The sequence below is a fragment of the Peromyscus eremicus genome, chromosome X, assembly GCF_949786415.1.
Source record: "Peromyscus eremicus chromosome X, PerEre_H2_v1, whole genome shotgun sequence".
Classification (NCBI taxonomy): domain Eukaryota; kingdom Metazoa; phylum Chordata; class Mammalia; order Rodentia; family Cricetidae; genus Peromyscus; species Peromyscus eremicus.
This window is the reverse complement of record NC_081439.1, coordinates 1,767,278-1,784,901: the sequence shown is the minus strand read 5'-3', so window position 1 is coordinate 1,784,901 and position 17,624 is coordinate 1,767,278. Positions and strand designations below refer to the sequence as shown.

The 17,624-nt window shown below is 36.4% G+C and overlaps 1 protein-coding gene across 1 annotated transcript in view; it reads left to right on the top strand.

Annotated features, from left to right (window-relative positions):
• The window catches only part of Rp2 (RP2 activator of ARL3 GTPase), a 36,442-nt gene that overhangs the window by 12,035 nt on the left and 6,783 nt on the right, over positions 1-17,624 (top strand). Inside the window, exons 2-3 of the mRNA XM_059250581.1 lie at positions 417-1,082; positions 5,507-5,621. Of these exons, the coding sequence (XP_059106564.1) occupies positions 417-1,082; positions 5,507-5,621 (781 nt within the window). The remainder of the gene's footprint in view (positions 1-416; positions 1,083-5,506; positions 5,622-17,624) is intronic.

Here is a 17,624-nt window from a genome sequence, read left to right as displayed (position 1 = left end):
ATAAACTTTATATTATTTAAAATTGGTAAATTCACCCCTCTTGTAATTGCAGTGTTGTTATCACACTTAGAAAATGAAAAAAAAAAGAAGTCCTTGAGGTTATAGGCTTTGTGTATGTGCGTGAATATCCCCAGTTGCCAAAAACCCATATTTACAATTGAAATGGTTGGAACAAGATCCAAGTACTTGGTGACTGTGTCCTTGAACTTTGGGTTCCTTCCCCCTTTCCTCCCTCCTTTTTTATTTACTGGGAAAAAAAAGATGTGTCCTATTCATTTTCTAATTTACTGCAAAGTCAATGAAATTGGGAACCTAAGCTTTAGCATTAACAACGGTATCTGGCATCCCATAGGCACTTATTTGGTTTTGGTGAATACTGTTAACAATACTCAAGGTCTTGTGCTTTGTCCCTGCAGGTTGATCCAAAAGATTACATGTTCAGTGGACTGAAGGATGAAACAGTAGGTCGATTACCTGGAAAAGTGGCAGGACAACAATTTGTCATTCAAGACTGTGAGAACTGTAACATCTATATTTTTGATCACTCAGCTACCATTACCATTGATGACTGCACCAACTGCATACTTTTTTTGGGACCAGTGAAAGGCAGCGTGTTTTTCCGAAATTGTAGGGATTGCAAGTGTACATTAGCTTGCCAACAATTTCGTGTGAGGGACTGTAGAAAGTTGGAAGTCTTTCTGTGCTGTGCCACTCAACCTATTATTGAATCTTCCACAAATATCAAGTTTGGCTGTTTTCAGTGGTACTACCCTGAATTAGCAGCCCAATTCAAAGATGCAGGGCTCAGTATCTTCAATAACATATGGAGTCACGTTCATGATTTTACACCTGTATCAGGAGAGCTCAACTGGAGCCTTCTTCCAGAAAATGCTGTGGTTCAAGACTATGTTCCTATTCCAGCTACTGAAGAATTCAAAGCTGTACGAATTTCCACAGAAGCCAATAGAAGCATTGTTCCTATATCCAAGGGTCAGAGACAGAAGAGCAGTGATGAGTCATGCCTAGTGGTATTATTTGCTGATGATTATACAACTGCAAATGCCAGGAAACTAATTGATGAGGTAAGGAGAAAAAGAAGAGAAATAGACAGATAGGACTATGCTGCTTTGGAGAATTTCTAGGTTTTATTGTTATTATTTACAAATTATTAGAAATACTGGCAACCCTCAAGCTATAGTCCCCCAACTCCTTAAAAGCAGATCCCTTGGGCCTCAAACTCCTTTCTCAAGACAACTTTTTAATCTAATTCAATTTAGTAAGCATTCATTAGCACCAATTATGTGCAAGTTATGCTGTTATCATATTTCATTCATTATGTGATACGTGTTTGTTTTCCACATCTTTGCTGAAATACCTTGTAATTAGTTGCAACTTAGAAATAATAGAATGTAGGTGATGCTGGAAATTAAGGCATACAGATACAATCCTTTGCCTCAAAGAATTTCCATTCTTCATCATAAACAATTTCCACACATGCTCACAATAGTACTGCATATTGAAACATGGCCTTTTCTAAAGATTTACTGAGAAAATTTCTTTGGAGTTTTAATTGGCTAGAGGTTGGAAATGACATTTAAGAATACAACTTTTAGACCCTGCTTTGACACTGTCATCCACATTGGGCTCCTTATTTTTTATTGCCCCATCACCATTGGTAGGAGGCTGGGATATACAAATAATATGAATAAGATGGGAATTGGAATGGCAAAATCTCCAAGACTTTTGAGTGGTGGCTTTCAGTGAGTTCATTAAGTAGAGAAGAGTAAATGCATAGCAGCTTCCCCTCAAAGCATTTGAGGAGGGAGAGGTTAAGGCTCCAGAAGCAGTAGTTCCTTTGTTGGTAGGTGCACCAGTAGGAAGATGTATTGAACAGAATTTATCCAGTAGGAATCTGTTTGAACTTTAAATTCAAGCTTCCAGGTAGATACGTAAGTTTCTTTCTAAACGGATTGTTTTAAAGTGAAGCATACCAAAAGGAGTGATGGTGTTGACAAGAAGTAAAAAGGAATACCTCCCTGTAGGTATACCTCTGTAATGCGAAGAACCCATGTCTGACATCTACAAAGTATATTTTGAGGTACAGCTTTTAAAACTATAGAAGCTGAAGTATAATTTTGATATTTTATTTTTTTCTTTTCTCTTTTTTTTTAAAAAAATTTAGGGTCTCTCTGTGTAGCCCTGACTGACCTAAAACTTACTATGTAGAGCAGGACTGTGTCTTGAACTTCCAGCAATCCTCCTGCCTCTGCATCCCAGTGGCTTAAGCCATTGTGTCTGGCTTAAGATGTTGATGTTTTCTTTTCTTATGCCAGTATGATAAGAAGCATGCTGTAAGTTTTGTGAGATGTAGAAAAATATGCTTGTAGCCTTTGCACTATCTAGTCACACGTTAATTCAACATCTGAGAAGTAAATATCTTCATTATGTTGTATGGCAAATTTCTTTTGTATGGTGAATTTTTACTACATATAATTTTCAGAACATTAATCATTCAAGTTAACTCCATTTTGGTAGATAATCAGGAGTCAACACACAGATATTTTAACATGTTTAAAGAAAAAAAGCCATCAGCACAGTCTTCGTGAGTCATCAATGTTCTGAACTCTTTGACTTTTGGTATCTGATGTGTGAAATGGCCTTCGCAAGATTATGACTTAGAAGAGTGATATTCTTTAAATGTCCTTCTGGAATGCAAAATAAAAATCCTACACTACTAATAGTAGCTTAATCTTACATAATGTTAGATATATGTCAGGCACTGTTAAAAAGGATTTACATGAATTAAAGGTTGTTCAAAACAACCCTGTGAACCACAGACAGGGTAAGTAACTTGGCAAAGGTCACTTAGCTAGCTGGTAAACAGCAAAGCTGTGATTCATCCATGCAGGCTGATAGTCTTCCTGTGTATTAACCCTTAAACATAAAGCTGTTTTGCTGTCCCAGTGCTGAAAGAAAGCTGATGGATGCTTGGTGTAGCAATGTGACCCAAAGCTTGTTGAGTCAAGGGACTTCTAAACTAAAGATGCTTTGGTTAGTATTGTCTAGTTCTGAAAGCACAAAATGAAGGAATAAATGATTTAAAATGAAGTTGTTTAGAGGTCACCAGTGTTCCTGTAATGCCTCACTTATGCTCTGTAAGTAAGCCCAATAAACTAATTGGTTCACACAAAAAGAAAAAAAGGAAGAGAGTGCAAAAGAAAGAAATTGAAAATGAAAATTACATATTGAGAGTATCAAAGCATGCTGAATAATAAAATACCAACACATTTTTAATTGTGAAACTTTATTGTTTTTTAAAAAAATGACACTAAAGATTTAAAATAGAGGAAAGTTCCTTCCACCTTCCCACCTAAAAAGTTTGTAAGTATGGGCCACAAAGCATTTTCTTCACTTAAGATGATAACTTTGGAATAGGTTAAAGATGATTCCCACAGGTAGTGCACTTCACAGCAGCCACAGTCCCATAGTTAAGTTAGTCAACTTCCCTCTCCAGAGAATTCATAGGTAATGCCTATGTTTAATTGGAAAGGGTAAAATGCACATGGGTCCCAGAGTTTTCCATTTGATGTGAATTTGATTTTTCTTTTTCTGTTGATTTTCTGAAAAGTTCCATGGGTGTTATTTTCTTTTGCTTTTTTCCTCACAAGGAGTGTGTAAAATTTCTTTGTATACAGCATAATATTGGCAAGTGACCAGTGGTATTTGAATTCATTGGTTCATATGTGATTGAGTTTTCAGTGAGTTTACTCCATGCATCCTCAAAACCATTAATGAATACAAAAGGCATAAGGAACCCAACTAACACACTGAGGGTCTTCATCACATCATGACTCAATCCATCATGCTAGGAAAAGGAACAGACATAAATGTTATGTTGAGAGATTATATATTTTTTTAAATAATACTTGAGTTAGCAAAGAAACTAGTTAGTTCTAAAAAAAATAAAAGTTAAGTTTTTCTCACAGCACAACCATGTTAGGACAGCTTAGACTTGCTTGCTTTTATATGAATCACATATATTTCTGGGATAAATTAAGAGTAAACAAGGCTTGAATTAAGTATATTTTATAATTGAAATTGGTTAGTCACCACAATTTAAAAGTCCATAAATATGATTTTCATGTAAAAGAGTCTCTAAACATCTTCAGTGAAAATATTAAGGTAGATACAGCTTCATAGTTCATGTTTTGTTTTAGATAATGGTATTTTCAATTAATCTCTTTTTTTTTGAGAAAATGTCTTATGCAGCTTGTGTTGGCCTTGAGCTGGGTATGTAGCCAAAGATGGTCTTGAATTTTTGATCCTCCTGCCTTAACCTCTTGAGCACTAGGATTATAGCATGAACCAATATGCTTGGCCATTTAAACATAATTTTTTTAGTTTATATCTGTCTATAAAATTAGAAACACTGGTGAGATTGATTCTGATATTTTAAGTCTTTACAGTTACCGTCCAGCAATAATGTCCATAGGGTTTCTCGTAATTTTTAATGTATCTTCTTGTCTGAGGGAGCACTGAGTGAGAATTCTGAAATAGGATTTGAGTTTCATTCAATTTGATGATATGATATTCAATAATATAACCATAGCATGAAATATTATGAGCTGTTACCACTGATTTTATAGAATAAATTGTAAAAATGTCTGCAATCAAGTAAATACAAATTTATAAAGATATGTAGGCAACTGATTTTTTTTTAAAAAAAGAATTCTCCATTTTGTTGTTTTTTTTTTTTCAGACATGGTTTCTCTGTGTAGGTCTGGCTTTCCTGGAACTCGCTCTGTATACCAGGCTGGCCTTGAACTCAGAGATCTTCTTACCTGTGCCTCCTGAGTGCTGGGATCAAACAACAGCCACCACCACCACCACCACCACCTAGCCTGAAAAAGAATTCTTTAATCCACTATCACATTAACTTGAATTAAAATCAAAGCTCTGTTGACTAATAGTTATATGACCTTGGGAAAGTTCTTAACCATGTCATATCTTAGTTGTCTCATGTCTACAAGGAAGTACTCATCTCATGAAAGATTAAATGTATATATATATGTGTGTATATATATTAAATTTATATATATATATACACACACAATACATAACATTCAGAAAACTTCATGTACATAGTAAATGCTCTCATACATGTGGTCTATCATTCTTGCACTATACTATACAAATTGCTGTGATGGCTTTTAAAATTAAAATTAGGAGTATTTTTTCATTTTATTTTAACATCTTTATTATATTTAACAAATTAAGTTAATTGTAATGAACTATGGTATTTTTCATTGAACATTTACTGTATCATCAAATTAAGCTTCTGTTTAGTAGTTGTAAAGAAACAACAGCAGAGTGTGAATTACTCAGAACTAAAACAAAAATCAGAATGCTGTGTTGCATTATATACAGAAAAATGCTCAAGTGACAAAACCTTGTTTTCATCCCAGGGGTTCATTTTAAAATCTGAATGAAATTTTATTCTCCACAGATGGTTGGGAAAGGGTTTTGCCTGGTGCAGACAAAGGAAGTGTCAATGAAAGCCGAAGATGCCCAAAGGGTTTTCCGAGAAAAGGCATCTGACTTTTTTCTTCTTCTGAACAAAGGTATTTTCTGGATGACTGGACTACTTTTGTGCATATTTTCTTGATTAACTCTCTTAGTATTTCTCTTCTTCTATGTTGCTTTCTCTTCCTCTTTTGTTTTGTTTTTTTTTCCAATACCCAAGAAGCCCTATATAACTCACTTTTTCCCGGTTTGTGTTCTTAGTATTTTAACAGTCACATTTCTATATTATTTTCGTTTTCATTTTATTACTATTTTACTTTGTACTGTTGCAAAGTACATGATAAAGATGTGCTTTAGCTGTACTGAAAAAAAGTAAGAAATATAAAGTCACTATTTTCTGTTTTAATATAATTAACTTCTCATGAAAAATTATAATTTTCCCTAGTAAGTAAATACCACCAATAAGTTTCAGATATTGAAGAAATGTGCACAAGAGAGGAGCTAGAATCTGTGTATCCTGCTGAAGGGCTGTTGCTTGCCTGTATTTTCTTATAGGCATACTGATTCTGGAGGTCAAAGTACTGTCCATCTGTTGGGAGGAGGGACATTGTTTGCTCAAGGCTCTAAGTCAGTATGAATAGCAATATGGAATGCTAATTAGGTATACCCTACAGACAGGGTACATCTGTATGTGTGTTCTTTATGTATAAATAAATTATAATAAACTCTAACTGTTAGGATAATTTTAATCAGTGATGCTTTGTGTAATTGGGCTGTTAAGTGTTAGCACAATATTTCATATCCTTTTTTTAGTTATTGTAGTAGTGGAAGGACTTAATCCAGTGCTTGAGTCTACCTCAGAATATATTTTGACATAGGAACATTCAAATGAAATCTTGAAAATGAACCTTGAAACTCTCATCAACTTTTAGGAATAGAATTGAGCAGAAAGTCTAATAGATATCCTAAAGTGTGAGGGTTAGTGTTGAAGTCAGCAATCTGAATCAAGGATTTATATATTTGTATAATATTAGTAAAGAAATCTGATAGAATTGCTTCAACCTAAACAGTATCTGTCTTTAAATAATACAACGTTTCACATGGAAGTAGTAAAATGTTTTGTTGCTAGAAAAAGTAGAACTAAAACCAGTGAGCAGATGCTATGGGAATTTCAGGAAATAAATGTCATACAAACAAGTCTTAAAAAACAGAGGTGCCAGGGCTGGAGAGATGGCTCAGTGGTTAAGAGCATTGACTGCTCTTCCAGAGGACTCGGGTTCGATTCCTGGCACCCACATGGCAGCTCACAGCTGTCTGTAATTCCAGTTCCAGGGGACCCGACACCCATGGCAATACACCAATGCACATAAAATAAAAATAAATAAATTTTTAAAGATGCCTACAGGAAGTACTCAAAGACTGAAGCAGTCATGTCAGGTCAAAAGAATCAGCTTGAAGGAGTTTGCGTTGGCAAAATTTGGGGACAGTTTGACCATTAAAAAGAATAATGGGGGTTGGTGTAAGGGTGCCTAGCATGTTTGAGGACCTGGATTCCATTTCTAGCATCAAAATAAATAAATAAACAAACCCCACAAAGAATAATACAGGTAACTTAACAATTGTTATGCACCTGTGGGAAAGGAAAGGCCTGAGCAATGTAGTGCACACCTGTAATCCCGGTACTTGGGAGGTAGAGGCAAGAGGAATTCGTGAGTTCAAGGTCATCCTTAGCTATATGATGAGTTCAGGACCAGCTTGAGCTGCTTGGAACCATTTCACAAAAGAGGGATGGGGCAGTGGTGTCCTATACATTTAATCCCAGCACTAGAAAGGCAGAAGCAGGTGGATCTCTGTGAGTTCGAGGCCAGCCTGGTCTACAGAGCGAGATCCAGGACAGCCAAGAGTATATAGTAAAATCCTGTCTCAAAAACAAAAACAAAACAAACAAGCAAAACACCAAAGAGTGGCGGTGAGCATTATGATTATAGGCTGCCTCTCTTGCCTTCTGCTTTCCTGCCTCTTTGTCTTTCTTTTCTTTTTTAAATCTGGAAAAAGGGAATCTTTTCAGTCTGTATGATAACTGAACTAAGATAAGAAAGAAAGTTACAGCCGGGCAGTAGTGGCACACGCCTTTAATCTCAGCACTCGGGAGGCAGAGCCGGGTGGATCTCTGTGAGTTCGAGGCCAGCCTGGTCTACAGCGTGAGATCCAGGACAGGCACCAAAACTACACAGAGAAACCCTGTCTGGAATAAAAAGTAAGAAAGAAAGTTACATGACACCACAAGGAAACAATGAACCAAGTCCAAAATACAAGATATTCTATAAAGATAACTAGCTACCTTTCTTCAGATAAGGGAACTCTTTTAGATTAAAATAATCTGAAGAGATGTAACAATGCAATGAGAGAACCTTGGTTGAAATGGGTTTGATGTGAAGTGGGCTAAAAAGGTAGTTTTTAAACTAGGAGTTGTTTAATTTCCTTAGGTATGGAAATAGTATTGTGGTTAGGTAGGATATGTGTGCTAAGTATCATGGTATCAGCAAAACAAAAATAAAGCATGTGTGTGCACACGATGTATAGTATATAGGGGCCAGCAAGATGACTCAATGAGTAAAAGCACTTGCCACCAAGCCTCATGACCTTGATTTCAGCCTCAGGGTCCCACATGAAAGAAGGAGAGAACTTACTCCCACAAGTTGTCCTCTGACCTCCATAAGTGTTCCATGGCATGAGCGCCCACACACATCCACATCTCCAAAAAGAAGTAAATATACAAACAATTGTTAAAAAAAAAAAAAACCTATGTGGCTAAATTTTGACTCTTGGTGACTATAGTTAAAGGTAAGATGGATATTTATGTTCTTCTTTAGTATTTCTATAATGTGTGAGGTTTTTTTTTTTAATTAAAAATTGGAGGGATTGGAGCAATGGCTCAAGGCTTAAGAGCACTCACTGGCTGCTCCTCCAGAGCACCCAGGTTCTAGTCTCAGTGGTGGCTGACAACTGTCTGTAATTCCAGTTCCTATGGATCTGATGCCCTCTTCTGGCCTCCAAAGGCACTGCATGCACACTGTCCACAGACATACATGCAGGCAAAACACTCATACACATAAAATAATTAAAAATAAAATAGAAACTTTAAATTTTTATCTTATTCTCAAAACCCCCCAAAATGGAGAAAATATTGCAATCTGCCCAATAGTGAATATATTAGGTCATGTGGAATAGCAAGCAGACTTGGTCCTAATATTCTAACAGGGTGGACTGGACCCTCTTCTGAGGTGACCAGTAGTTATTGTCAGGCAAGTCATTGTCTTGAGTGGGACTGGTCTGTGCATTACAGAATGTTGAATAGCATTTATGGCTCCTGCTCTCTTGATACACATTTCTTCAGTTGTAGCAACAACAACAAAAAATGTTTTTAGACATTGCCTGATGTCTTTTAAGGGGGCAGAATAAGTTCTTAGTTGAAAACCATTTTTTTTAAAGCATAGGCTTGATCTTGAAAATTCACTTTTATTGTAATTCATAGCTGAATCTAAACTAGTCTTTAATCACAATTTAGTTTGTTTAGTTAACTCTTTTTAGTTAATAAATATTATTGTTTGACTATTAATAAGAGAATCTGTGGTTTTCCATTCTAGGACTTCCAAATCTGAATAATCCTCAAAACTATGTGGGATGTGTTTAAAAATGTAAATTTCCAACTACTATCTTAGAAGCCTTTATGATATGTCCTTGGAATCAACATTTTGGTAGATTCTCAAATGGTCGTGAGCACTAATTAGACTTGTTTTCTTTTGTTTTAGAGGTTAATTTTCTTCAACAAAAACAGTAGATGAGATATGAACACTAGTAGAGGGCAGTCAGACAAAATGGTGATTTGTAGGCCACTCCAGGTTTGATGGTTTAGTCTGAATTTTCATGCTTTTTATTTTTAATACATTTTTAGAATAATTTTAAATTTACAGAAAATTTGCAAAGACAGTACCAAGAGTTTCTGTATACCCTTTACCTGCTTCTCCAAATGTTACCAGCCAAGGCACATTTGTCAAAACCAAGAAATTTACATTGGTAAAATGTTAACTAATACAGTCTGTTCTCATTTCACCAGATGTTTTTCAACAAGTTTCAGTTCCAGAATTCAATTCTAGATCCCACATTGGCTTTAGTTGCTATGTTTCCTGAATCTCCCCAACTCTATGACAGTTTTCAACCTTTTGTTTTTCATAGCCTGAAACTTTGAAACACTTTTGGTTGGTGTGAAGAATATTGTTCTGTTGGGGATTGTCTGCTGTTTTCTCAGGTTAGGAAGGGTTGTAGGTTTTGTAGAAGAAGGGAAGTTCCCTTCTCTTTACATCACAGCCTAGGCTCAGCATGAGATGGTATCTGCTATACTTTTTTATCTTGCATTGCAGTGAGGGCACATTTGTGCTACAGGACAAATGTAAAAGTCAGAGGATACTTACGGGAGCTGATTCTCTTCTTCTACCATGTGGGTACCAGGGATCAAATGCAGGTTGCCAGGCTTTTACTCTCTTTTTCCCATCAGTCTAGAGATTTATGTTTTGTTTGGTAGTTTTTAAAAATTTTTTCAGCTTAATTGATACATAATTGCCAGACATTATATTTTAAAGTATATAATCTAATGACTTGACCTATCCATATATTATAAATGGTTACCACAAACAGTTACCTCATATAATTATCTTTAAATTTTTTTTAAAAATATATTATTATTATATGTATGTATGTGGGTGCATTTTCCAAGGCACAACTATAGAGGTTAGAGGACAACTCTGTTAAGTCACTTCCCTTTTTCTACCTTTACTGAGTTCTGGGGATTGAACTCAGGTTTCCAGGCTTGTGCAGCCTGTGTGTGGTTGTGGTTGTGCTGTGTATTCTAGATAGTAGATAGCTCAAGCTATATATGCATCCCCAACTTGCTAATCATGTAACAACACTAGTTTATATGATGTAACCAGCATCTTGCAGTTTCTCCAGTCTCTAGCCTGGATGACCCAGAACTCACAGAGAGCTGCCTGCCTCTGCCCTCCAAGTGCTAGGATTAAAGACATACGCCACCAAGAGTAGTCCATAGCATATTTTTTGTCCACCCATCTGTCAACAAGACCCTTAAATTTGATGCCATTTCTTGGTTATAGTGAATAATGCCTCAATAGTGCTGGAATTTTTTTTTCTGGGTAGCGATTTGATTTCTTTCGAATATATACCCAGAAGTGGGATTGCTGGATTATATGGTAGTTCTATTTTTTATTTTTTTGAAGAAGTATTTTCATAATGGCTATAACAATTTAAATTCCCACTAGTGGTGCACAAAGGTTTTTCTTGCTCCACATCCTCAGCAATGCATTTCTCTTTGTGATACTAGCCCACCTAACATGTATGTGAAGTTGATATCTAATCATGGGTTTGATTTGCATTTTATTGATGATTAGTGACATTCAGAACCTTTTCATGTGATGTTTCTAATTTTATTGATAGTTTCAAAGAAGTGTTTTGCATTTCAATTTTCTTTTCAATTCCATTAGGTTTCTGTTGTCACATTTATTATTTCCTTACTTTCACTAACATTACATATGATTTGTTCTTTCTCTAGCTTCTTAAAGTTTGAGCATAAGTTACAGATTTTAGTATGATTTTTTTTCGATTGACTTTGCTTAGCATTTTATTTTTCTGAATAGTTGACAAACATAGTTTTTTTTAAAAATTTTATTTTGCAATACAATTCAGTTCTACATATCAGCCACAGATTCCCTTGTTCTCCCCCCTCCCGCCCCCCTCCCCTTCCCCCCAGCCTGCCCCCCATTCCCATCTCCTCCAGGGCAAAGCCTTCCCCACAGACTGAGATCAACTTGGTAGACTCAGTCCAGGTAGGTCCAGTCCCCTTCTCCCAGGCCGAGCCAAGGGACCCTGCATAGGCCCCAGGTTTCAAACAGCCGACTCATGCAATGAGCACAGGACCCGGTCCCACTGCCTGGATGCCTCCCAAACAGATCAGGCCAATCAACTGCCTCACCCACTCAGAGGGCCTGATCCAGTTGGTGACCCCTCAGCCATTGGTTCATATTTCATGTGTTTCCGTTCGTTTGGCTATTTGTCTCTGTGCTTTATCCAACCTTGGTCTCAACAATTCTCGCTCATATAAACCCGATTTTTAACATTGAAAATTTACAGCTAGCAGCATGCCTGAGTGAAGCATATGAACACACATGTTCTTATGAAGCACAGCACAACCTTCTTCACATAGGTACAATGGACACCAAGTTTGGAGGCTATGTCAACACCAAAATGAGTAGGGATCTCAGAAATATGGAAAATAAGGCACAATTCAGACAGCAGAAAGGATGTTTGCTTATGTATGAGGAATAAAATAAGAAGGCTGAAGCTCACTCAGCTAGGAACATGAACAGCAAGCATGTCTGAGAACAGCTACAAAAGGAGAGCAAGTATTGATGGGGAGGGGACTTTACACACTTAAGAGACTTAGAGGTAGTTACAGAAGAATTTCGGCAAGTAGGCAAATGAGGATCTACTGTATATGTATTTAATACTGATTTTTTTCCTATAAGTGTGACTTTAGCTGTATCCTGAAACTTTCAACACATTATATTTTCATATTCATTCAATTCAAGATTTGACAAAATACAGCCCACAGCCTGCATTAGAAAATGAAGTTTTATGGGAGTATGGCCATATTCATTCTTTTATCTATTCTGCTGCTTTTGTGCTACAACCAAAGAGTGTTTTTGTGGCAGGCAATGTATAGTCCAAAAGGCCTAAAATTTTTTTTCTGGTCCTTTATAGAGAAAATAATTTGACATTTAATTTAGTGAGAAGTATTTTTAAAACTAGTATAGTGGTACGTTCCTGAGACACAAGGATCATGAGTATCGGGCAGCATAGGCTATATGTGAGTTCAAGATCAACTTGGATTACCTATTAGAATACTGTCTCAAAAAAATGAAAAAGAAAAACAAAAAATTGGGGAATGGAGAGATGGCTCAGTCATTAGGATCACTTGAACCCAAGTTCAATTCCCAGTACTCATGTTGGGTGGCTCAGGAATACCTATAACTCAAACTGTAGGGCATCCTCTGCTGGCTTCCATGGGCACTTACACTCAAGTGCATATACCCTGAAAAAGACAAACATACTGTTTTCTACAGTTAGTTAAACTTGTTTTATGACACAGGCTACAGTCTGTTTTGTTTATATTTCATGCTCATGTGAGGATAATGTAAAATCAGTTGCTTGATAGAATAGTATATAAATATCTACTATGTCAACTTAGTTGATAATAATATGCAAGTCATCTCTCTCCTTAATTTTATGCCTACTTATTTGATACCTTAATGAGAGAAATGTTGAACTCTATAGGTGTCACTGAGGATTTGTGTATTTCTCTTTTCTAATCTATGAGGCTTCACGTTGTGTACTTTGGAGGTCTAGTAATTGCATATGTATTAGGATTCTTACATCTTCTTTGGAAAATCTTTGATTATATAATAGCACCTCCTATCTCTGATTATCTTCCTTTTCTAAAATCAATTTTATCTAAAATTACTCTGTTTTTTAGTTTGATTAGTATTTCATTCTATATCTTTTTCTTATCAAATCTGTATAATTAAGGTAAAAATTTTTGATAGCATATAGTTGGTTTCTGCTTTTCAGTCCAGTCTAATAGTCTTTCCTTTAACTGCTGTGTTTAGAGCATTCATATTGAAGAAGATTATTGATAAATTTGGATCAAAGTCTATCATCTTGCTAGCTTTTTTCTGTTACATTTTTGTTACCTCTTTTTCCATGTAATTGAACATCTTTATAATTCCATTTAACCTTCTATTGACTTGTTAATTTTACATGTTTTTATAAAATTTAGTTTCATAGAAGTAAATTAAAATTTAGGTAATTTACATCTACTTTCTAATATTCTCCAACTTCACTCATAGTATAAAAACCTGCTAACATATTTTCAGATCTCCCTTCCCATATTGTGTCCCTTATCATTTCTTTTACTATTATGTTTATTATGATGCATTGTTATAATGGATTATTAATGTTATTGCTTTGAATTGTCACATATTTTTAGAGCAATATAAAATAAGAAAAATAGAGATCATATTTAACTGGCTGTTTTAGAACAGAGGAATGCCATGGTCCTTTTAAAATGCAATTATTATTACTCTGGTTGTTATAGGGTGCAAGCAGAGAGACCAGATAGGCTGTTGCTCTAATCTAATTGATGCAGGATAGTGGTTTGTTCATGACAGCTGAGATGCCTAGATTTAAAGCTATTGTGCAGTATTTGAATATGAAGTTTACACTGAAACACTAAAACATGATCAGTATCCTTCTTGACCTCATAATTCACTTAGAAGTAATCACAGTAATTTCAGTAAGCATCATTAGACACATAGGGCTAATTAAGGAATACACTGTCATTTGCTGCAGGCCGCAGGAATATATCATAAGAACTCAGCTGGTTATGGCAAAGTCACTTATGGCAAAGTCACTACCTGGAGGGATCAGGGAATTCCTCCAGATGAAGCCAAATTCCAAGGAGCTTTTGGTGTTATTTGGCTTATTATATATATGCTGTATTCTGTTATGAAAATCATGTGTGCCTTCATAGTTTTCCCAATTGACTTTTCCCTAAGAAGGGCTAACAGTGTGGACCGATCACTCTCTGGACATACACATTCCAGGTATTTGGAGAACAGCCTCAGGAAAGGCTTTCTCTGGAATCAGATATCTCCCCTGGCCACTTTCAAGGACTACAGGAAACACCGCCCAGGTGGGCGCCCAACTTCCGAGGATAACAGTGATAACAGCCCACATGCGAGTCTCCTGACTTAAGGTAAATTCCACAAGGAGACACCGCCCAGGGGGGCGCCCAACTTCCGAGGACTAACAGTGATAACAGCCCACATGCAAGTCTCCTGACTTAAGGTAAATTCCACAAGGAGACACCGCCTAGGTGAAAGTCTCCTGACTTAAGGTAAATTCCACAAGGAGACACTGCCTTGGTGAGGTGGACGTTAAGTAAATAGCTTTACACAATTTAGCTCGGACCCTCTCTTTTTATACCAGGACTTCCAGGGCACGGGACAGAGAAGAGAAAAGAGAATGGAAGAACTAGATGGGTAAGAACTTAAGAGGAACAAACTGAGATGGGGAAGAACTAGATTGAAGGGATAGAAGAGAGAACTAGAGGAACGAGATGGAAGATGAGGAAGAGCCAGATGAGAAAGTCCTAGCTGGGTAAGAACAAGCTGAAAAGGACCTAGATGAGGCAGAATTAAGACGAGAGAATTAAGATAGAACTTAAGAGTGAGCAGTAGATAAACAGAGAGAAATCAGGCAAGAAAGGAGCTAGGCACAAGAACAGAACTGAAGCTGTGTATAAAGGATGTTATGCCAGAGGAATTAAAGCAAGTGGACTATAGAGCTAAGTGTGCTGAGATTCTATTTCCCGAAAATAGTCCTTGCCATTAGTAGTTCTCTCTCCTGAGCCCCTGGGATGTATAATATTAAGGCTGGTCCCGCTAATATTATACAAGAGTCATTATCATATTTTCTTAAATTTAGGGTTATCCTAGTGTAAAATGATGCATTTACGTACCTGTCTTATTGGTATATCTGTCTTAGAAAATTATTAAGCCACTTATTGGAAGTTCACCATATTCTAGTAAAGAATATCAACCAATATACCTGCTTATTTAGTTCTTTCTGAATTCTAGATTATATTTTCTTTGTAGAAAATAGGAACTGTCAATAATAAATACCTAATTTAAAAAGGAAGAGAGACTAGGGACACATCTCAGGGGTAGAGTGCTTGCCTTACAATCCCAGGGCTCTGGATTCAATCTCCAATACCATAATTAAGGAAGAATAAAATTGTCTTCTGTAACTTTCTAAACATACTACCTCTATTCAAAAATAGAATTTGGGGCTTAAGAGATGGCTCTGTGGTTAACAACACTTGTTGCTCTTGCAAAGGACTGAAGGTTGGTTCCCAGCACCCACATATGGCTCACAATCATCCATAACTCCAGTTCCAGAGGATCCGGCACCCTCACCTCACATCCGTACATACAAGGAAAACACTCATTAAAATAAAATAAGTAAATCTTTAAAAAATAAAATTTAATGAACCCATGTGTTCCAACCCCTATTTCCATCAACTTTTGTCAGACTTTTAAAACATCTTGCTAGCTATAGTGACTCACTCGTGCTTATAATCTCTGCATTTGGAAGGTGAGAAAAAAGAAGGTTGCCACAAAGTTCAGGACAGCCTGGATTCCATAGTAAGTTCCAGGCTAGCCAGGGTTATAGAGTTAACACTGTCTCAAAACAACAACAAAAAACCTTTAGCCTCTCTTTTCACTGAAATATTCTTAATACAATTTTATTTTGTCTTGACATTTCATTCCCAAATATTTGTTTATCTCAAATAAAGCAAAATTTAAAGCATGCTTTCTTGAGTAACCATACTGCATTGTAACACCTAACGGTTAACAGTAGTTCCTTAAAGATCTTTAATACTCAGATTTAAATTATCTTCATTGTCATATTCTTTATGTCATTTTGCAGTTAATTTAATTCAGGTCTAAAAGTGGGCCCACTTGTAATTTGTTGTTTTATATCTTGTATCTCATAATTAAAAAAAACAGGATTTTTTTCTTATTTATTTTTGTTTCATGCCTCTGTCTTATTAATGAAGTTTGGTCAGTTGTCCTTTAGTGTTCATGGGATTAACTTGTTCCACTATGTTTCTTGTAGAAGTTAAATCAAAACCCTGTTTACATTTAGGCTTATTTTCTGGGGAGGGAGCAAGAATACTTCATAGGTGACACTGTCTCTTGTTGCTTTAAATGTAAATATCCATGATGTTTGATTAGAATTTTCAGTCATGCTAAGATTCATGCTAAGAATCATCAGCAGGTTCAGGTGGTAATGACGTTTTCAATGTGAGTCCCCTGTAGGATGCCAAAACCATAGGAGTTTTTCCTGAACCAATTATTTTAATAAGAGTTACAAAATGATCACTTTCTGGTTATATCACCACCTCTATATTTATTAGTAAATGTTATGAGAACACCTTGTACACAGCACTGTTTAGTTGACTTGAAATATGTTTCACATCAGAAAAGCAGAATAAAGAGGAAAAATAAGCATCAATTTTCAGAATAATGAATTGGCACCCTAGCAACCCCCAGTAGTGTCTAGTGAGTTTTGTTCCTTTTTTGTCTAAATACCATTGCAAACTCAAGGATTTTTATATATTCAGTGTGTTCTAATAAGCTGTAATTATTTCTTCTGATTTCACCATGTCTCATGTTTAACCATTGGTAACCCCTTCAGGCTGTCTTTTGTGTCCTTTTAATATACTCCATTGGCCTTGGATAATTTCAGTGCTTTTTGGCTCAACAAGATATTTCGGCTGCATATGAGATGGTGCACATTGGTAATCCCAGTATTCAGGAAGCTGTGGCAGAAGGATTGTGAGTTGTTAGCCAGCCTGGACTATATGACAAGACACTGGCCTCAAATTCACTATGTAGCTGAGACTGGCCTCAAACTCCTGATCTTCCTGCTTCTACCTCCTGAGTGATAAGATTATAGACATGTGCTAACTACACCTCTCAGATCTTTTGTTTTAATAGGGAAATTTTTACATACAAAAAGTAGACAGAAGTGCTGGACAGTGGTGGCACACACCTTTAAACCCAGCACTCAGGAGGCAGAGGCAGGTGGATTTCTGTGAGTTCGAGGCCAGCCTGGTCTACAAATCGAGTTCCAGGACAGCAAGAGTTGTTAGAAAAACTGTCATGGGAAAAACAAAAGTAGACAGAAGAGCCTGGTATGGTGGTACATGCTTATAATCCCAGTACTTGCAAGTTAGAGGCAGAGGCAGGTGGATCTCTGTTAGTTTGATGCCAGCCTGGTCTATATACCAAGTTCAGGCCAGCCAGTGCTAATTAAGTAGTGGGACTCTTGTTTCAAAAAAGAAAAAAATCAAAAAAGGTAGATTGATAATGTAACAAAGCCCTGTAACTACCACCTTGCTTTCA